General features: G+C 45.2%; 2 protein-coding genes across 2 annotated transcripts; one reads left to right on the forward strand and one right to left on the reverse strand.

Annotated features, from left to right (window-relative positions):
* Positions 1 to 355: 355 nt before the first annotated feature.
* LOC124666830 lies at positions 356 to 2,357 on the forward strand. Its single transcript, XM_047204158.1, has 2 exons — positions 356 to 506; positions 1,386 to 2,357. The coding sequence occupies exons 1-2, from the start codon at positions 356 to 358 to the stop codon at positions 2,174 to 2,176; spliced, it is 942 nt and encodes a 313-aa protein (XP_047060114.1). The 3' UTR covers positions 2,177 to 2,357.
* A 4,436-nt stretch (positions 2,358 to 6,793) lies between these two features.
* Positions 6,794 to 8,997, reverse strand: LOC124668467 (heavy metal-associated isoprenylated plant protein 37-like). Its single transcript, XM_047205599.1, has 3 exons — positions 8,858 to 8,997; positions 8,651 to 8,726; positions 6,794 to 8,067 (listed from the first exon to the last, which is right to left on the reverse strand). Exons 1-3 carry the CDS (start codon positions 8,894 to 8,896, stop codon positions 6,959 to 6,961), a joined length of 1,224 nt encoding a protein of 407 aa, XP_047061555.1. The 5' UTR covers positions 8,897 to 8,997; the 3' UTR covers positions 6,794 to 6,958.
* Positions 8,998 to 21,970: the final 12,973 nt, after the last annotated feature.

The raw sequence follows: 21,970 nt of genomic DNA on the forward strand, positions 1-21,970 counted from the left end.
ACAAAACATAGTAAAATATTCTAAAGTATACCATAAGGGTTTCTAGAGTACAAAACTATCGAGTTTAGGTGTAGTTTTTTTTAGCGTGGTTTAGGCGTATTTTTTTTATGTTAGGGTAAATAAAGAGTTTGTAAACTGTATTGTGAGTTGGGCTGCATTTAGCAACGAAAGAAAAATCCAATTAGTAAGGACTAAGGAAGAAGAGCAAACATTTTGGGTGAGTTGGGCTGCATTTGAACAACATCAGGCCAATCGTCCATCACCAATCAGGCCTTCTTCTCCCTTCTGCCGTCAGTCTCCCTGGTCCCTGCCCAACCTCCATGGTAGCGCAGTAGCGCCACCCCGCCTCCCGCCCATGGCTCGCCGCCTCCTCGCCCGCCACCTCTCCCCCCTCCTCCGCCTCGGTGCCCGCTGCCCCACGCCGCACCGCCCCTCTCCGGCTCTCGCCGTCACGCGCCGCCGAGCCCTCGGCCCGGCGTCATGTCCCCCGGTCTGGGCTCCCCAAGGTGCGGCTTCTCCGAATTCGGTCCTTCCCTGCCCCGCTCCCTCCCTCTCTCTGATTATAGGATGAACTCCCTGCTCTTGTTGTGCCACCACCACCTGCAAATGCTATCTGAATTTTCCCATACCGCGCAGTGACGCATATGTGCTGATATGTTCCAGTGTTGTGTAACCCATGTCAATTATACTGTACTGGTAGTGGTAGCGGACGGTTAATCTAAACCTATTGATCGGAGCTCTATGAAATAGGTTGGGCACGCAATTTTCCATGTGTTTCTGTCAGCTGTGTGACTCGAGGTTGGGATGAATTGCGGAAATCTGAAACCCTTTGCTGTGGGTGTCTTTGTATGTGTCTGAACTCTGAAGATAACTCAGCACTGTGCTATTTTTTCGGTGCAAGGCAAATGGGAAATATACAGTTCCCAAGTTGCTTACGCAGTAACCGATCACCTGTGCAGTTACCAGTGAAATGGGCATCGGACATAATCCTTCGGCAATTAAGTGTTCTCATAAATTATTCAATTTTGCATATGTTGTAAATTTCTGGTGTTTGTGAATTGCGTAAGGCACTTAGTGCGTATGGTACTTTCTGAACTATATGCTGAAGAGCAGGGTCTTTATAACGAGAATACTATGTTGCCATTCTTTTAGTCAATGCATATGATGTTACCCTCTACGAGTCCAGGGGTTTTTGTATCTTTCACTTGTTGTATAGAAGATATGCTTGCTATGGTACTATTATACCAAACAAATGGTACCATGATCTAATAGAAGGTTCACTCGATTTCATTTTTCATGTTGATGAATGAATTCGTACTGAATCCTTGCTGAGTACAATTGCTTTCCTGCAAACGCATTTTACTAAAGGCATTATCTTTCTCCAGGAATACGATTCTTTGCTGATGATCGTTCACACTACGATCTGTTTGGTAAAAGAAGGCCAGGCGATGAAGGGTTCAGGAAAGCTTGGCAGGAGAATGTTGACGAGGAGGACTGCCTATGGACAGCCAGTGAGGACGAGGATGAAGAGGAAGAGAATGATACAAAAATGGAGAGGGAGATGAAGAAAGTGAAGAAGCAAGCCAAGGAAAATGCAAACCTCATAGATGGCGACGACAGTGACGAGTTAAGAAGTATATGCCCTGAGAGCGATGAAGACGATATGAATCTCTGGAGTGGTAGTGAAGAGGACGATGACAACGATATCCCTACCGAGTCACACCCCAATGAACGCAGTGATCCCTATATTGATAAGGTGTTTGAATTTGATGAGGCACCCAAATACCGCACAATCTCCGAGCTGTTAAAAGCTGAGAAGGAACCACCAGAGCTTTCGCCAGGAAAGCAAGCAAGAAAACTCGCTGTAGAAAATGCTCTCAAAAAGTTGAAAAAGGGGCCTGATGGACGCTACATTAACGTCTTTGATGTTGTCACTGATATAGATATCCTGATTGGAGCATTTGAGAACATTGTCTCGGGACCAGAATATGCAGAGCTGCGGGAGGGTGGACCAAAGAAGCTCAATATCCAGTTCTTCAAGGATATACAAGCACGCATGAGAGACCCAAATTTCAAATTTTCTCCGGAGTTAAAGTTAAAGCCTAAGAGTAAGTTAGTGCCTAAGAAAAAATGGCAGAAAGCACAATCAAGGAAGAGAAAAAATGACAAACGTTGAGCTGAGATAAAACGGCATTCAACAGTCATGTAATTCAATTCCATAACACTTTCTTCAAATGGTGGACAAGTTAGCTGTTGTGTAGTGTTATCCACAATGAATATCTTCTGTAACATGGCACAAGTACTTAGAGGAGTATCTTTGGCCATATCATTTTAATGTATTCAGTTTGGCAAGCAAATGGTCTCTGAATTCAGCAGTTTATTTTAATTTTATAGGCAGTGAGTATGATTCTATCCATTCAACTGTAAATTGGTTAGACCTAGGTGGGAATTATGCACTGAAATTGTTGCTCTAGCATACTTCTCTTTTATTTAAGGTATCAATGAACTTTCTTTGAAATACTTGCTCAATATGTGAGTTCCATCAATAATAGTAGCGCTAGAACGCTAATTACTGCTGACAACCTGGTGTTGCTTCTGAGGATACTAAGGTCAGGCTTTGCCACTCAGACTTCTATTTTTACAGCATTAGAAGCTTGAAACAACTATCTCCCTTCTTTCATGATAAGGTAACAGCATCATTTGATTAACATATATGTCCATAGTGCTGTTTTAAATTGGAGACATGCATTATTCTTCTCAGGTTGCCTTCCTTCTTTTTTCTATTGTTTGAGTGCATATGTGGGCATTCGTGGGATGATAAAATCTGGATTTACACTTTCTATTTTCTGCGGTGGTACACCTATGCACTTGGAAGGTCATATGCTTGTTCTCTGTGCTGTCTTAAAACTCCAAAAACCTGGTTTAGGTGATTAAAGCATGATCAGATGTTACCTCTTTGATTGGAGTACTGCAGGTGCACACACTAGTGCGCTAATAGCATAATACTAACTTGTTGTCATGACTGTTGGCACTCCACTACACCATGTCTGATAGGTTGGACACTGGAGAGATTCAGCTTGCATGTTAAGAAAGTTAAAATTTTCCTAGAACAGTCCAAAGCAGCTCAACCTGGCTTGCTTTTAATTTGCTAGCTGGATCAGATTGTCATCCTAACCGTGCACAAAAACATGCCGGCGAGTGGTTATAGATATGCATAGCATCCTGTTGGCTACTGAACTTATCTGGCTTTCAGAATGGCACCCATTACTCTGTATTATCTAGTATATATAGATTTTATGAGAAGTTACCTTCTCAGCGTACATAATTGTGAAATCGGCAAGAACAGTTGAAGGTTGATTTATTTATTTATTAAAAAATGGAATATTTTATCTCAAAGTATATGGGGTTGTAGAAGAGTAACATGCTGACAGTTTACCTGGATTTGTTTTGTTCCGCCTTTCAGGAAGAGAATGAGCAGGGAAAGGAAGCTTCGTGTGGAATCATGCAGGTAAGTGCTCTCCTTGTAGTTAATCTTATTTATCCATCCACCTGGCCTCAATTATAGCCTCGGCCATATTTAACTGTACCCAAACAGTATTATAAGCTTCGCCGTGCTAAGCTTCTTATCTGGAAGCACGGGTGCCGAATCAATATTTAATTATTTGAGTCTGCTGTCACTGTTCAAATGCTATTAGTAGGGCCTGAAAAGCATATTGTTCTGAAGTTTCCTGGATGGGTACTGTGTTCAGCTGGCTCCACGCCTATCATTACTTTTTCTAATGCTTTAGACTAGTTTTGTGGAGATACTTGGTTTATTTTCCACTTTTATGCGACAAAGCAAAACTAAAACATGCACTGAAGATTCATCTAAGGTTTTAGGTGAGAAAAGACACATTACTTTCTAACCATGGAGGTTTGTTCTATTAATTCAGTACTTCAGACTAGGGGCACTTTCATGAAGATTGTTGTCCTTGATCAATTGAATATGGTAAGTACATCTGCAATTATGACTTGAGCATTTCCTATATGGATGCTTATCAGAGGATTTATATCGTCAAGCCTTCTGTTTTGGTTCTTGGTTTTTAGAGGTAGTTTCGCGACCTCCCTGGAATTAATTTCTTGAGGTTATATTACTGAAACAGAACCTTTTCACCACAAAAGCAATTTCTTAATCATGTCCTTGATTGGAGTAGTCATTCTCTTGAGTGTTTGGGTGCTATTTTTCTCCTTTCCTGTGAGCTGCCATTCTAAGCTGGTATCCCCAGGAGCATTTGTTGTGTACCGCTAGCCATCTGAGGCTTTCTTAGTTTAAAGCTGGGCTCTTGAGTCTTTTGTCTGAAAATCATGCAACAGAAATGACACCACTTCACTGCATTCATACAATGTTCGTGCACAGCAACTTTAAAAGTCCCCAAATTGTTTTCACAAATATATAACTGGATAGTTATCACCCCAAATATCAAAGCTCTGAAGAAAAACACTAGCATGTCTATTCAGGTGAATGCTAAAACGCCATCACATACCCCAATGGTTCTCTGCTTTCTTGTTCATGTCGCAGGGGCCAAGTTTCTTGGTAGCTGCACGCACCAATTCACTGTGCTCCACAACTGCAGGTCAAAAAGATATACCCCAACGGTGCTCCTCTGCAGGCCTGGCTGTCCCAAAGCCCCCCTCCTCCCTGAACATTAGCTACTCCTTTTCATGCCGCTGCGGCGCTGCCCATTCCCTATCATCATAATCCCCTGTACTAAAAGCAAGCAATATAGTATAACCTACTCCAATGATATAATAAAGCTGCCTTGTGCTAAAGTCTAGAGATGGTCTTTTGTGCTTAATTTTACTGTGCTTGGCTTTCCTTGCCCTCAGCTAAGTTCCAGCTTTTGTCCTCTGCCTTTTCTGTTCTGGTCCTTCATCAGTCCTCACTGCCTTGTGATGAGAGGCGGCTGTACCTGGGTCTCACTCTCACATGTGTGTGCGTGCGTGTGTGAGGGAATATGTTGACTGAAATGACGAGAAACCTTTATCTCAACTCCACCAGCATGGTAGCACTGCTATGGTAGTGCCTCTTTTTCATCTTTTTTCTATTTAGGAAAAAAACTTCTTTCCCACAAAGCCAGTGTGTTGGGCACCGATATGGTAAGCGGCACATAGCTTTAGCTGCATCTCTAAAGGAAAAAAATAGGGTCCGTGATCTGGGTTTGGCTTGCTTGGTGTCTGTGTGCACATCGTTTTTGTCCTCTGCCATTTTGATTTAGGACCATCAGTTTGGTGAGATGGGAGTCTGTGCTGGGAAATTTATTAACTTGTTCTTGGGGATCAGTGAGCTTGTTAATGTATTTTTTTTCATATAAATTAGCTGCTGACATGCATATCATAGAAATGTCTTTACCCGCTTGCATTTGTGCTCCAACTCCGATCCATGGAATTTCTTCTTTGCACGTTAGTATGTTTCAGCTACTATAATGCTAGGCTTTTACCCTTCCATCAGCTCCAATTCATGGAATTTCTTCTCCTGCAGCTGCAGGTAGCTTTGCACGTTACAATTAGTCTATGCATCGGTTCAAAAAAATAAACAATTAGCTTATGCTGATCTTTTGGATCTTGTGTTGAGTTGACCATCCTTGCTGTAGCTGCTGTACACCCGTGCAAGTAAGTGTTTGCAATACTATAATCGGCATCGTTTCCAGTTTAACCCAGACATCGAGGAGTAAACAAATCTATGTAGAGCAGTTTTCTTTTCTCTAGAATCCTATACATTCTTACAAAGGAGACTCAATTGCCTGCTTTGCACTTCAAAATATTGCCTTTGTAGTTCGTACAGTTAGCTAACTATTTGAAAAACGGACAAACTGTACACCAAAGGTTCTTTTAGATAGGTGGGCTTTTTACTTCCATCTTTGCAGCATGCTCACCCCAGTAAGAAAGATACCAGTTACGGGTATAATACTAACAAAATGAAACTTGTAAACCGCCAATTGCGGCCTTAGATCTACCACTTCATATTTGCTTGTCTCAATACTTGTATATTTGGTGGGTGCATTATGAAGATGGGGAAATAAGAATTTATTTTGGTTAGGGTCTTAGGGACCATTGGGCTCCTGAAGGAGATACAATCATTCCGGTATGCATTCATTTTCAACCACCTTTACCAGCATAAACTTTTCATCATGAAACTTGATCATAATTGGCATCTTTGTTTTTTAGCTGGCCACAATGTTTTTTGAATCCTCCAATGGAATGGTCCTCCTTCGAAATCATCCCTGAATCGATCACCCATGCTATAGGTCTGCTAGTTTCCTCTCGATTCTTGGAATCTATTTGCAATATATAGCTGCTTTGGTTCTTGGAATCTACTTGCAATGTATAACTGCTCTCCTATTCTGTCCACGATATTTCCCCACCTAGAACACTGCCCCGAGAATTTGTTCAGTATAAAATAAGGTGTCATGGCTTAAACTGCCAGGCCAGTCCTATGTACTTAATTTACTAGCTAATGTTCATTTTCTGTTCACATGGCATGCTCACTGGCTCCACTCATATGTCATGATCATCTTTTAGGTCAGTGTGGGACAATTTCTTCCAGCGGTACAGCACCCCAGTATGGACAGCTAACATTGGATTAACCGTTCACCGTTGAGTCTGATTCCATGGTCACCATTTGCAGCATAGAGGTCCACAACCACAAAAGACCAAATATACAATGCATGGCAAGCCAGGCAGGGCAAAGCACTAGGCAGTCAAAGGTAATTTACACTACACTGTCTGATCATCCTCTGAAGTGCCACTGCTTTCAAACACCACATCTAAGTCAACATCCATGATCCATTCTTGATAGTACAAGAGGAAACAATAAAAGCAGTAAAATACTAGTAAAAAAGTAGTACGACTGCATCGATCACCATTGCCAATCTTCATCACCCAACTCTCTACATTGTAACACCGCTAGATACAAACAATCCTACATGACAACACAGCCCTTGGTGTTCTCGTCACTGAACATGGTCTCAACATCCCCAGTGCCGGCGCCGGTGGGATGGTAAGCAGAGCCGCTGCCCGCAGGTTGTTGGTAGTAGTAGCTGTACGGGTTGTAGTAGGCGGTGTACGGGCTGATCTGGGGAGACCGGTGGTACATCATCTGCGGCTGTGGCTGCGGCTGGTGCATCATCATGTTGCCGTTCAGGCCCCTCATCATCGCCGCCGCGGCTGCCGGGTTGTTATGGAACCCGGACTGCATGCTCGCCATGAGGTTGCTGTTCTGCTGCTGCTGGAGGTGCTGTTGCTGAAGCCCTCCATAGCCGGTGGCAGCATAAGATGGGTGGCTGTAGCCGCCTGTGTAGCCCCCAGAAGCAGCGCCTCCTGCCCCCAGGCCATGGTTCAGGCCCATCAAGCCATTGATGCCGCCGGTGCTCTTCTGAGCACCATTCCCCAGCTTGCCATTCGCCCCCGCAGCCATGTTCATCTTCTGATTCTGGTGGTGGTTTCCCACCGCGGCACCACCACCCCCTTTCTTTCCGTTGCTCTGGTTATTGTTGACATTGGCACCATTGCCGTTCTTGTTCTTGACATTGGCCGCCGCAGCCTGCTGCCTGAGGATGCCGAGCTGGCTCACCTTGTCCCCGAGGAAGCGGAGCTCGTCTTCATAGTCATCGTCAAACTCGTCATCGTCATCATCTTCGTCATCATCATACATGTCGTCGTCGTCCTCCGAGCTCAGCTCAGGGAGCTGGTGCTTGTTGTGCTGGCTCTTGAAGGCCTTGAGGCCCTGAATGAGGTTCCCAACTCCACCATGCTTGCCGCCCTGGTCCTTGTGGCTGATGTTGCTGTTCTTGTTGTTGCCATCCTTGCTTGGGTTGGCAGCCTGCTTCTGATGCTGCTGTTGCTGCTGCTTCTGCTGGTTGTTGTTGTTGCCCTTGTGGTGGCCCTGGTTGTTGCTGCCGCCCTTCTGATGTGACCACAGCTCTGCGTGCTTGCCTCCTCTGGTGAGCTTCCTGATCAGTGTCTCAGAGTCCACATTGCCAGTCACCGTGACCTTGTGGTTGTCCACATCGATGGCCACCGAGTAGACGCCTGCAAACAGGAAGCAGAGAGTTCAGTTCACAGGCTGCTCGTGAGCCACTGTAATTACAGGGTACTTACTAGTCACCAATTAGTTAAGCATCACAAGATGCAGGCCTGTGCAGTGAGTGGGGGGTCATTCATCCTATGTCTTCTCCTATCGGCCGTTTGTGAGATTTTTTAACAGCAGCACACCAGCTACAAGGGCGTGAATTTGGGCCTATTCACTAGCTCAGTAAATATAGACTAGCTCAAGCTGGTGAACAAGTTCAGGGGTTCTGTTTCTCTTCACTTCAAACTTACTACATCCATTTAGTCTGAACATTAGCATGGCCATGGACACATCAAAAGTAGGGATTTATTGTCAAGTAAATGCATTTAATTGGCAAGGCTCAGTGGTGCTTTCAGATGCAAGTGGACAAAGCTCCCAAGCTTTTATACCCGGGCAGAAGATATTTACAGCAAAGTAAGTGTCAAGAAAAAAAGGAGAGCTACAACCAGTACTACCAGCTTAGACCACTGCTAGAACGGCCACATGCGCAGGAAGGAACCAACAGAAAAACCATGGGAGGATTGGAAGAAGCTGTGTGTGTACCTTCAATCTTCTGGAGCATCTTCTTCACCTTGTGCCTGCACCCATCACAGTGTATGTTCACCCTCAAGACATGGGTCTGCAGGGAGCAAACAATCAATCAATCCCCAAGAACAGTTGGCCTCTCCCTCAAACACCTCACACAAATCCACACACTACAGAGAGAAACAGGGAGTTCCAACCAAGAGAGGGAAGGAAGGAGAGAGGTACCTGGATCTTGACCAGCTTGAAATCCTCATCTTTGGTCATTCTGAGAGCACTCACTGTTTGCAAGCTGCCAAGCTGTGTGGATGGAGAGAAGATGGAGCTGGAGGAAGAGAAGTGAAGAGAGCGTGTGTGTGTGGGAGCAAAGCAGCAGCAGTGGCTAGTGGAGGAGTGGGGAGGTGATGGTGGCGCTGGTGGTGCTTCTTGTACCGTTGCAGGAGGAGAAGCCACCACTTGCCTGCATTTAAGAATGGGTTCTGCCTCTACTCTTCCTGCTCTTCTCCCTACGGCTACCACTCTTCTTCCCCACCACCACACCTCCAGCTCTCGTATATAACTCACTCACTGGTCACTGCCCCTCCCACATGGGTGAGGGGGCCTTCTCCTCCTGCCCCCACGACTGTGGTAAAATTATATTGCAAGTTCTGTACTGTACTGCATACAGTTACAGTTACAGTCTCTCCCTCTCACACTCTTGTTAGGATAGTGGTAAAATATCAATTTTGTAGTTTCTCCATGACATTGTCGAGGCTTGTGTGGGCTTTGGAGTTTGGACTCGGCAGGGAGAGAAAACAGCTAATAGCCGTACGTGCGCGTGCGTTGTACACATGTGTAGTAGCTGCCTGGCTGGTGAAGAACATGTTGCAGGCTTAATTAGCATGTTAAGCAGTTTGATCTGCTCCATGGATCTGGTGGCTGTGCTTACGGCTGCGAGAGCTCTGTAATTAGAGCACCGTATTTTAGTAGACTTATTATGCTTTCCTGCGTCAGAGTGGTTAGAAGCCAAGCCAAATTGGTCAGACCAGTTTTAATGGGCTACTAATGTACAGTTTAGCCTCCAATCCTCCATCTCTTTTGCTGTGGTTGGAAGATTCATGGTACCATAATGTTGCCACTTTTTTATTCATAGAGGACTTTTTTTTTTTTGCGAAAATTCATAGAGGACTTGGGTGCGGTGTTTAGTAGACCGAGCTACAGATTGAAAGATTCATGGTACATGTAGCTCTTTTTTTTTAAAGGCATTTTAGAGTTTCAAAAATTCTAGATATAGGTAATGATATATTCTATAGACCTGAAAATTTTCAAATAAAAATACCTTATAATTTAGGCAGTGCAAAAATAACATAAGTGGAAATCTGAAGTTCTAGTGGAACCTGGTCCAGGTGGACCTGTTTTTTTTTAAAAAAGCAAAAGAAGCCATTTCAAAGTTCAAAAAATTCAAATAAAATTTGCACGCACATACTATCTTGATATTTACTCATGCAAATTATCAAGGCAAAATATGATTGGCTGTAGTGTACAAAAAATGACAAAATGTCAAAATAACACTAATGATTGGAGTTAATTGTTCAAAGAAATACAAATTCCCATTCTATTTTTGTATAGGCCATATACGGTTATATTTTGCATCAAAAATTTGCAAGAGTATCAATATAATATGTACATGCGTGAGTTATTTCAAAAAGTTCTTAAACATTGAAATAGTCTTTTTTCGATTTTTTGAAAAAAAACGGGTCTACCAAATCCGGGTCACAAGCTGAAACACATATTTGTAGAGAGCCACGAGGTCCAGAGCCTTGATATCTGCCACTGGCACCGTGCTAGTCGATGTGTCCAACATAAAATGAACAAATCGATCACATGAAAATTAGGCATGATGATATTTGTCCTTAAATGTAAGAAACAGCATTGTCCTTTCTGAAACTAACCACGCCACTGATTCATGAAAAGTGCATTCTTTACACAATAATTGTCGGGTTGTCAATGGAACAATTTTGCCAAGCAATACAAAACAGCCATGCATATTGGTACCAGACATATGGATCGCCAACATGGTCCTACATGTCGGCCTCGCAACAGTAGCTAATTTTTGGATGCATGAACACACAAACAGGGAGAAGAGCAGGTGAGTGATGTGGACTTCCAATACTGCTGGGTACCAGTAGCAACGGGAGCAGAGGAAGGAAAAACTGATGAAAAATCCAGCCAGAGCCCTGAGCCCTCAAGGTGAAAAGTAAACAGCGACGTGACGACGGTACTCCACCTATCACTGCCTCGCTTTCTTGCTCCAAAGTTTCGTACACTCTCCAGTAGCGAGACACCCTACTGCGATTCAGCTGCTGCTGCTCAAGATTTTGCTGCACGTCATCGGTCCTGCTGTGCTGTGGAAGAAGATACCAGCCTCCGGAATTCAAGGATTCTAGCTACCGCTAGTCGTCTACTGCTATGCTACAGCTTCGCTCGAAGTCCATCTCCAAGTACCATGTACTATTATCTATCTATGTATCTATATACCTTGGGTTTTGTGCTACATGTATGTATGAGGACCTGATCCTGACATACTACATTCATTGCTCTACATGATTTCAGATGCCAAGATTTCAGTAGATTTCCGAAGATTTACTGGAAACAGAAACTGAACGCATACATGATTCTCTGAAGACAACACACTACAAGGGGCACGGCCAACTGACCAAAGCTAGGAAGGAGAACAATGCACTGCAGGTCCATCAAAATTCACAACTTGGCTAAATATTTCTGCACTTCCCAATCGATTGTATACACAGATGCTGAATATTTCAACTTTTTTTCAATGGAATGAAATCCCTACCTGCATCAAAATCCAATGGAGTATTTCAGCATTTTTCACAGATGCTGCATATTTCAGCGTTTTTGCAGTGGAATGAAACCCTTACCTGATGACAACAGCAGCTGTTGATATGATCTGTGGCACCACCAATGCATGTGCATCACGAGACAGTGGCTGGAGCCTGGAGCAGAGTATTGCGTCGCCACCGCAATGTACTGTCCCAGCACTGGCGCGCGCCACAGTGCCACTGCGTACTGTAGCTGCTGATCCAAAAAAAAAAACACTCTGTTGATCCTTCTGGTTAAATTTTCGAGCTCCACTCCAGGCATGCAGTGCGTGCTCCCTCCAACGGGTAAGAGAGGAGGACGACGACAGTGCACGGGACCCGCGGCGGCAGTGCTTCACGGTGACAGTTTAGCTGTTTGGAGCGTGTCCTCTGGCATAGTGTTATGATGGTGCTGGTGTTACTTATTACCATCACCTTGCTAAGCGTAAAAAGTGAGAGAGGAGGAGAATGTAGGGCCCTTGACAACACCCAACAGTGGCTGCATTTCTTTTGCTGGATTTCAGGGCTGTGCTTTTGGCATCTCTCTGTTGGCCGGCCGGCCGAGCTCCGCCATGGACATGGGTGGGTCATGGCTGTTGCTGGTGCAAATGGATGAGACGGTGAACGTGTCTCCTTCCATTCCATGTGCATACACCAAAGCAATCTGGATCCTATTCTGCCACGGTCTATGTTTTTATCTGGGTTCCTTTTTTATTTTTGCCTCGTCCAACTGGATGAAAGTGGATGGTCTGGATGAAGACACGCATGCTTCTCCCTGATCAGACAGCCAAGGAGGCCTCAGAAGCACATGCATTCATTGAAGGATATGATAAGAAAATACTGAATAGGTGAGAAAATGAAATCGATGAAGCTTCTTTAGCTGGTGTTATGAGCTGCAGAGCTCTAGATAGTTATTGCTAGATCGATGCCAGTTCTTTGACCTAAGTGATTATCTTTCCAAACTCTAGATCACCTTTGTCGCTTTGTAAAAAAATTATAACTTGTATAGCTTTTCTTGTGTTAGTGATGTATTAATAGTTGGCTTTCTATTTCTACCTCTTGGCTTTTCTGTTGAATATAAATACACTGCCTAGTCTCTTTTCATTATTTTGGATGTTTAATTTTTTTAGCTAGTGCATCTCTTTCATGGTATCGGAGCTAAGGGGTCTCAAATTCAAACCCTCCTCGTGCAGTATTTAAAACAAAATAAAAAAGATTCTGCAGCATGCACCGAACCCACGGAAAGAACTAAAATAATCTAGATGTGAGGGGGAGTGTTGAAAGATAAATACACTACTTAGTCTCTTTCCATCAATTCGAATGTTTGGAATATTTAGCTAGTGCATCAATTTTTCATTTTCCTTTTAGACACACTCGTACTTATACCGGCGCTTGGCCTCATTATATTACAAGATGATTTAACATGGTATCAGACCTAGTTTTTTTTTTGACCCTTTAGGTAAGAAAAACATGTAGGTCACACTATTTGGTATAGCTAGACTCAAATGACTTAGTCCATTTTTTAGCACAGATTTTTTAAAAAACTGCCAACGAAAGTGAGTGATGTGTCGTTTATTTGAGTTAACTCAAGGGGCCACGACTAGAAGGGGCCACGGAAATTTTGAAGTTTCGAAAGGGGCAAAAAAAAAATGGTATAGTTTGGAAAGGCCTATTTAGGATAAAAAAACACGGTTGATGCCGGTTGCAGATTCCGTCTGTTGCTGTGGCGCCACTCTGCGTCTGCATTGTATATATTTTATCCCTGGATTTCTTGCTCGATCGCCCAGTATTTTGGCAATGAAGGTGATATGAGAGATTGCAGAGCTGGAGTGTCCAAGCAGATCGATGAGAGAGTGGTGCATGGCCTGGGTCCTGCTGAAAAGACCAAACAGTGGAGCCTGCCTGCCTGCCGGGAGGTACGTACGTCGTGTAGAATTTATCTTTGGCGCCCATTGCTGCAGTCATGTCCATGATGTAGATGTAGTCCATGCTGTTCAAGTCGACGTGATGGATTACAAAAGAGTTTCTGGATCTTGGATATCTCCCGGCTGGTTTCGACGTGATGGATGTGTTTCTCATTCTGCGAGCAGGGTTGTCACTTGGGAGATCATGATGTTTTCTCCTGCTCGCCGAGGAAGCTTCAGTCAGGTAATCCTCAGATAAATCGTAACATTGTAGCAGCTCCGTTTCAACAAAAAAAATACTACAACATTGTAGCTAGCAATGTTCAGATAATCCTTAGAGGCATCTTCTTTATGTATAGAAAAAATCAGATAAACTGTACTATGATCCTAACTTATATACTAACAGCTTCATGCAGGCAGGGATTCAGGTGAGCATTAGGAGAGGGAGTACACGCCTGACCAATGTCTCCCTGCTCGAGTGGTCATTTCGGGAGCGGTACAGTTTAGGTACAGCCGTATGAATATCTACATACACTACACAGGGGCCTGCCGTCATACGTACGTGAGGCGACAACGCCCTTCACTACAGTGACTGAAATGCGCGCCAGGAAAACTTTTCAAAAGAGAAGAAGAAAATATCGGCTTGGAAGGAGATGCAGTAGAGATTTTGTCCTGGCTGCCGTAGGGCAATGGCAATCGCACACACACCCTAGCTGCCCCCGTGCGTGCCTATCTATAGCTACGGCAACTGTTGGTTGTCTCTTTGGCTGTCACCGGTGTCCCGGTGTCATTGATGCAGTCAAATCAGCTACTACGAAGCAAAGCATAAGCACCACGAGTACTTGCAAGCTTTTTTTTCCAATGGCGACTATGCATTGGGCTGCAGTGCATTGCTTTTGGCATCATGGCAGCGAGCGAGCCAGTCTGGTTGCTTGGAAAGTCGCCAACCTAGCTACCATGCATTGGCTCAACCCTGAATGCCTGGCTGCCGCTGCTGAAAAAGTATCTACATAATAGAAGTGTGCTCTACTGTGGCGAAGAGAAACTGTTGCTGCAACAGGAGGGCAACAGGAGGGGAACTTGTTCGTCGGTCGATCATGTGAAAGGCGTGCGTCGCCTACCGTGGAGCATAGAGCTAATTGATTTGGGAGCTCAAGGATTTTCATGGAATCATTGCTGAAGACATTATTTTTTGAAATCAGACTTTCTCTAGAGTAAAAATTCAAGATCTTTGAGTGAGCGACAACAATGTTTATGCATTGTTTCCTTCTTGAAAGCCTTGCTTTTGGATTTTTTTTTGTAGTCTATGTTTTGTCGTAGTTGGTTGTCAGAATGTTGCTGTTTCGAGTGTTTCATTATCACGACAAGGTTTTCTGTTTTGTATTTCTCTAATTGTTTCTTGGCTGTATGTATCTTTGATGGCTTTAGACATTTTGTGGGTGTAGAGGCTACACCTAATTGGTATCTTCGTGATATTTATATATTTTCTTTATCTTGAAAAAAGAATTTTCTTGATTAGATAAGCAACAATAAATTCTCCTCCCGTGGCATTGTGTGACTATTTGCCAACTCAGAAGGCCCAACTGACGATGCTTTTTTTTTTACATAAGGAGAACACGAGGAAAAAAATATTAACCCCTCATTTTTTTACGGTGAGGCTATACCACAAAATAAACAACGACGACCTCTTTGGATCATAGGAGTTCAAAACAAACTTCACTAAATCATATATATTCATGACCTGCCAGGATCAAGTGTTTCACATAAAACACGCAGTTCATGTCCAGAAGCATATCAAACTAGACATACTTATATATTTGCTGCCCAATACTAGTCAGTCACAGGTTGCTCTGAACTATCAGCTAGTGTAGCAATTCACTTCTGCAGCTGCACAGCCAATTCTTCAGCGTCTATCTCACATTCTAGCATGTGATATATAGAATACTTACTTTTTTCAGGAATCATCTGGCATGTATAATAGATTAGGGAGCCTCGATTCACCTACATTGCGCAAGCACGATCACCTAGCTGCCACATACGGGAGTAAACTTTGTCGGAAACGTTTCTGTTCGATCTTCATGATACTGACACTAATGCTGCTGGTGCTGGAAGGAAACAATGAGCAGTCTCCGTCCTCCGTCGGTGGTAACCCGTCAGAGAGGGTGGTGCTCCTGACCTGGAAATCCAAGGATTGCTGACGACCCATGGCGAGGCAGCTGGAACCAAGGTGGCACTTGAACTTGCGCTTTGCGGTGGCATGGGGGTCGACGCACAGGAAAGAGGCGACGTTGCCGAAAGGCGGCGACATGGTGAATTTCACGAGGAACAGGGGCATGCTGTCTCGGCTGTGGAGAACGCGCATCCCTTCCTCGACCTGCAGGGTGAACTTGACATTGTACTTGACCTCCTTGGATCGCCACTTGTGATCTCCGGTGAGATGAGCCAGGAGCTTGACGGTGGAGCCGGTGAACCTGCAGCCAGTTTCCGGGCAGGAACACGGAGCGTGGAGGCACGACTTTCCATGCTTCTCCGCCTCGTGGTAGCGCATCTTGGCAGTGCAACCGTACTTGGCGTTGGAGCAAGGGACACAGAATGACTCCAGAATTTTTTCGAGCGCGACGCAGCGGTTGTAGCCGCCGGTGGTCTTGCACGTGTGGCAGCTGTCCTTGTTCGGCAGGCTGTCGTGGCAGGATGCGCAGATTACATGCCCAACAGCGCACTGTGTGTACATCAAGGAAAATGAATCATGATTTATATAACTTAGGAAGCTTGTGAACATGATGCAGCTGCTGCTCCCCTCATGATGAAGACATAGATATTCAGTTTCAGCTTAACTAGAAGATGTATGAAAACAACAGTGGAAAACCATGCAAACTTTGATGCATCAATTTGTTCTTACTGAAAATAATGATGGTGTAACTTGGAAATGTTGTGTAGCTGGCAAAGTCACTGTTATATTCTTGACATGGAAATGATGATGTAACTTGGAAATGTTGTAATCTGTGCCTGAAGTTTAATAATGTAATAAAAGTCTGTATGCATCAATCGATGCAGAGGCTGGGGCCTTTTCCCCCTTTCCGAAAAAGAAAAATGGCCACAGGTTTCACCAAGTCAAGGAGGCTCAGTTTTGTACTGGTATCTTGGGATTTAGGGAGATGCATTGGTATTTGTTAGTACAGTTTTGTAAGATGAAAGACGGTGATGGGAGAAGAATGACCGGGTGTTCCCAAAAAATTCCCTTAGATGTTTAATGATGTGGGTTTGTAAGGCACTCGATGAAATATGAAGAGTGATCTGGTTTAGGAGGATCCTGTGGAAGGAGACCGTGCAGCAATGGAAACATCTGCAGTGTATATGTTCATTTTGTCCACAGTTGGATGATCCAGATAGAATTGATGTCACATTGTTCACCCTTGGATGATCCAGATCGAATTATGTACACTCTATAGCCGAAAATCAAAGCTTTCGTTGCAGGTTCGTCACATTTTGTGAAAGATTGCTGCACTAGCTAATTGAACCAAAAGTTCGAACTGATGGAAAGAGACTAGACAATGTATTTATATTCAACACTCCCCCTCACGTCTAGGCTATTTTAGTCCTTAGCGTGGGTTCGGTGTGGGCCGCAGAATTTTTTTTGTTTTTGTTTTTAAAACTGCGTGAGCAGGGTCTTGAACTTGAGACCTTTTGGCTCTGATACCATGAAAGATTGCTGCACTAGCCAATTGAACCAAAAATTCGAACTGATGGAAAGAGACTAGACAGTGTATTTATATTCAACACTCTTGTTACCCACACAAATTTCTTCAGAAGATCAATGTTCCATCAAAGGTTGAAATTTCCATCTTGCTAGTGCTTCGTAGAAGTATTTAGATAAACATAATATGTGCGTAGGTGATGACCCCCTTTTGATTCTAGCCGGACTCCTATCTAAGTACCCATGATTTCTATCTGAACTTGCAATTTTCAATTGCAGCCGTGGCATCTAAGTTCCCAGACTCGCAATGCAATGGTAGATCAAATGAGGCTAATAATGGTAGATCGAAGGGAAGTGAAGGTATGAGACCTGGAAGATCGGAGGCCGTAGAGGATTCATACAGATCGTGCAGTCCAGAAGTTCGAGGTCGATGCTGCCATTGGTGCCCGCGGGCTTCTTCACCTGCTCACGCTGCTTCGGCCGTGGATGATCCCCTTTCCACTTCCTCTTCTTGCCGCCGCCGCCGCCTCTCTCCTTCACGCCCATCGCTCTCACCAGTAGCAGTTGGGGTGAAATCGGTAGCTTGCTTCCTACTCCTCGCTCTCTTGGTCCTTCTTCGGCCTTCGCCTGCCGTGCACGATGTGCTAGCGACAAGACACAGGCAGAGGGGCAGAGGCGAGGGGAAGAGGAATGCTACAAGCTGATCCATTTTTTTTTTTGCTTTTTTTTTTCTAAACACGGTAAGGGCCAGGCCCAGGCGGAAACTGCATTAAATCGGAGCGGTGGGAATACAGTGCGTAAGTACGCTCAAACAAAACAATTACAAGAAAGCCTTCTACTTTTGCAACAGGACACTCGAAGTAATTTTTGCAAAGCCATCAAAACACCGAATATAGGGTGGTGGTGCACCATACCCTGATATTTATAACATTTGAATAACCATATTTAAATGTATCAAAAAATTTGAAATAATTCACGTACCTACATGTCACCATGGTACTTACTCGTGTCAATTTTCAAGGAAAAATTCGAATTTATGTGACCTCTTTCGCTATATTGTGAATATTACAGTGTCTACTACTATATTGTGAACAGTACATCTGATTATTTTTGTGTAGGCTACATAACTTAATATTTTAGTTCCCGATTAAACGTACGCATGTCTCTGAATACATTCCCTACCCATTTAATTTACGACATATCTTTTTAGTAAATTACTGACGTGTTTTTAATATAGGGTACGCGCGCGCCTAAGAGCCAAAAGTGTGCGTTAATCAAAACCCTCTCTACCTACCGATGCAGACGAAGAGCTCGACGACACGGCTACCCACCCCATCACCGGGGACTATACCAGTTGGGACGGCATCAAAACCCTCTATACCGATGCAAATGAAGAGCTTGACGGCACGGCTACCCATGCCGTCACCGGGGACGACACCAATTGAGCCAGTGCAGGCGATAGACTCCGTGAGTCCGTGACGCAGCTAGTGATCTCCCATCTGGCAAACTGGCCGGAGGAAGAAGATAAGAAATAACAGAGACGAGTCCTGGTCGTCTTCCTCCCTCCGCTACAGTAGAGAGGAGTCTTTTCTGAAATCCACCGGAGATCCACCGCGTCTACCGGCGAATCGGGGGATTTCTCGTCCTCCGCCGGCCGCTCCGGCGGTGGGAGGACGGGGAATCCCCGATTCCCGGCTGTACATATGGTAGGTGTGTCTGGTCCCCCGCGTGCCGGCGTCGAGGAGGTGGAGAATCCGGCGATGCGGTTTTTGGCGGCCGCGCTGTTCCCCTTCGGTGATGGAGGTCCTCGGAGCTCTGTCGTCTGGCGCGCGTCGTCCAAGGGCTCGGCGGTTCGTGGATCGAGCGAGCCCTTATCCCCCGCCCCACATCGAAGGCGGTCGATCCGGATGAATAAGTTGTTGGAGGTGGTGGAGATGATCCGGAGCACGGCGATGAAGACGGCGGCGTTGGGTGCAGCCCCGTTGGGCCATTGACCGGCGACTTCCCGACCGCCGTGGGGCCGCTTCCAATCCAGGAGTGTACCGGAGCAACGGCGGATTCGGCGCGCCACCGGCTCGTCCACGACGGCATCGTTATCGCCTTGCGGAAGGACCTCGTCTATTATTTCTTATTTTCTCGCTCGTCCTTTTCCGTAATGTTGCTCGATTATCAATACTACCTTTTTCGCAAAAAAAAGAAGAAGATGAGATTGCATCGATGAGCTGCCTATGCTAGAACTCGGAGCAGCCGTCGTTTGGCCATGAGATTCGGCGGCAACATGTCATGAGGTCGTGGATGTGGAGCCGTCGAGGATGAGCTCTAGAAGATCTCCTTTCTTGCAGCTTCAGGAGGATGAAGCTGCCTAGATCCACTAGGGAGCAAGAGCCCTCACCACCTTCTCTGCCCATCACCACGGTGGCCAGCAAAAGAGGAAGAAAAGCCTGCAACTGCCCACTCTGGTTTACGACCGCACTTATTGACGAAGACCTGGCTAGCTCCGCCTCCAAAATCGGATGCCCACCAAGGAGATCCGTCTGAGAACCCTAGTGATGGGTTCGTTGCATAGAAAACAAAAAATTTCCTACCGCAAAGACGAATAAATCCAAGATCTAATCTATGGAAAAGCCAAGATCTAATCTATGAGATCGAAGCAACGAGATGGATATGAGACTAACCCTCGAAGATTCCAAAGCCTACGAGATTCATCTCGTTGTTGGTGTAGACGATCGTCCCGGTGCTGCAATCCGGCAATACTTCCGTACTCGGTCGCGCGTACGGTGTCGATGAAGCCCGTCCTCTCCCCGTTCCAGCGGACAGCGGAGGTGTGGTAGATCTCCTCCAAATTCCAGCAGCACGATGGCGTGGTGGTGGTGGTGGAGGAAGAAAAGCTGCAGGGCTTCGCCAAGCCGGAACAGCGTATGGTGGAGGAAGAGAGGGGGCGGCCAGGGTTGGATGAACGGGTGAAGTGGCCGGCCACCCCCTCTCCTCTTTATATAGGGGGCTTTGTCGGATGGGGTGGCCCCCCTTTCTCATCTAGGGTTAGGGGCCGGCGGCCAAGTGGGGGGAAGAGGGAAATCTTCCCTCCCAAGTTGATCCCCCCTAGGGTTTTGGGGAAACCCTAGGGGTTTGGCCGACTGGGCCTTGGGGGGCATGTGCCCCTGGCCCATTAGGCTAGGGAGCATCCCCTCGGGCCATGCTAGGCCTCCTAGGGTCGTGGTCCCACTGGTGGGACCCCCGGAACCTTCTAGAACCTTCTCGGTCTTCCACTGGAAAAATGCCGAACTTTTCCGAAACCTAGAAATCAACTTCCCTTATATGAATCTTATTCTCCGGACTATTCCGGGCCTCCTCGTGATGTCCTGGATCCCATCCGAGACTCCGAAAAACTTCGTCTCCATACCATATTCCAAATCTACTTATGCAACATCAAACCTTAAGCGTGTCACCCTATGGTTCGCGAACTATGCAGACATGGTCGAGACTCCTCTCCGAGCAATGACCAATAGCGGGATCTGGAGATCCATAATGGCTCCCACATATTCAACGATAACTTAGTGATCGATTGAACCATTTACATACGATGCCGATTCCCTTTGTCACGCGATACTTTACTTGTCCGAGGTTCGATCATCGGTATCTCCATACCTTGTTCAACCTCGTTACCAACAAGTACTCTTTACTCGTACCGTGGTATGGAATCTCTTGTGATCCAATCACATGCTTGCAAGCTAATCAGACGACATTCCACCGAGAGGGTCTAGAGTATATATATCCGTCATCAGGATGGACAAATCCCACTATTGATCCATATGCCTCAACTCACCCTTTCCAAATACTTAATCCCATCTTTATAACCACCCATTTACGCAATGGCGTTTGATGTAATCAAAGTACCCTTCCGGTGTAAGTGATTTACATGATCTCATGGTCGAAGGACTTAGACAACTATGTATCGAAAGCTTATAGCAAATTGAACTTAATGACTTGATCTTATGCTACGCTCATTTGGGTGTGTGTCCATTATATCATTCAACTAATGACATAACCTTGTTATTAATAACATCCAATGTTCATGATCACGAAACCATGATCATCCATTAATCAACAAGCTAGTTATACAAGAGGCTTACTAGGGGCTCCTTGTTGTTTACATAACACACATGTATCAATGTTTCGGTTAATACAATTATAGCATGGTATGCAAACATTTATCATAAACACAAAGATATTATAATAACCACTTTATTATTGCCTCTTGGGCATATCTCCAACAGCCTCCCACTTGCACTAGAGTCAATAATCTAGATTACATTGTAAGGTACCTAACACCCATGACATTCTGGTGTTGGTCATGCTTTGCCCTAGGGAGAGCTTTAGTCAACGGATCTGCCACATTCAGATCTGTGTGTACTTTGCAAATCTCTACTTCACCATCTTCGATGTACTCGCGAATCGAATGAAAATGCAGCTTGATATGCTTTAGCTTCTTGTGTGTGTATGATAACGTTGCATAGAAAACAAAAATTTTCCTACCGCGAACACGCAATCCAAGCCAAGATGCAATCTAGAAGACGGTAGCAACGAGGGGGTATCGAGTCTCACCCTTGAAGAGATTCCAAAGCCTACAAGATGAGGCTCTTGTTGCTGCGGTAGACGTTCACTTGCCGCTTGCAAAAGCGCGTAGAAGATCTTGATCACGATCGGTTCCGGCGCCACGAACGGGCAGCACCTCCGTACTCGGTCACACGTTCGGTTGTTGATGAAGACGACGTCCACCTCCCCGTTCCAGCGGGCAGCGGAAGTAGTAGCTCCTCTTGAATCCGACAACACGACGGCGTGGTGTCGGTGGCGGTGAAGAAGTCCTGCGGAGCTTCGCTAAGCTATG

The sequence above is a fragment of the Lolium rigidum genome, chromosome 6, assembly GCF_022539505.1.
Source record: "Lolium rigidum isolate FL_2022 chromosome 6, APGP_CSIRO_Lrig_0.1, whole genome shotgun sequence".
In the NCBI taxonomy this organism is placed as follows: Eukaryota; Viridiplantae; Streptophyta; class Magnoliopsida; order Poales; family Poaceae; genus Lolium; species Lolium rigidum.

Bases quoted from the DNA above. Each gene is read 5' to 3' on its own strand.
- LOC124666830 (XM_047204158.1), top strand. From the start codon at position 356: ATGGCTCGCCGCCTCCTCGCCCGCCACCTCTCCCCCCTCCTCCGCCTC. The intron at 507-1,385 runs GTGCGGCTTCTC...ATCTTTCTCCAG, and splicing joins CCCGGTCTGGGCTCCCCAAG to GAATACGATTCTTTGCTGAT.
- LOC124668467 (XM_047205599.1), bottom strand. From the start codon at position 8,896: ATGACCAAAGATGAGGATTTCAAGCTGGTCAAGATCCAG. The intron at 8,727-8,857 runs GTACCTCTCTCC...TGCTCCCTGCAG, and splicing joins TCAAGCTGGTCAAGATCCAG to ACCCATGTCTTGAGGGTGAA. The intron at 8,068-8,650 runs GTACACACACAG...TCCTGTTTGCAG, and splicing joins GATGCTCCAGAAGATTGAAG to GCGTCTACTCGGTGGCCATC.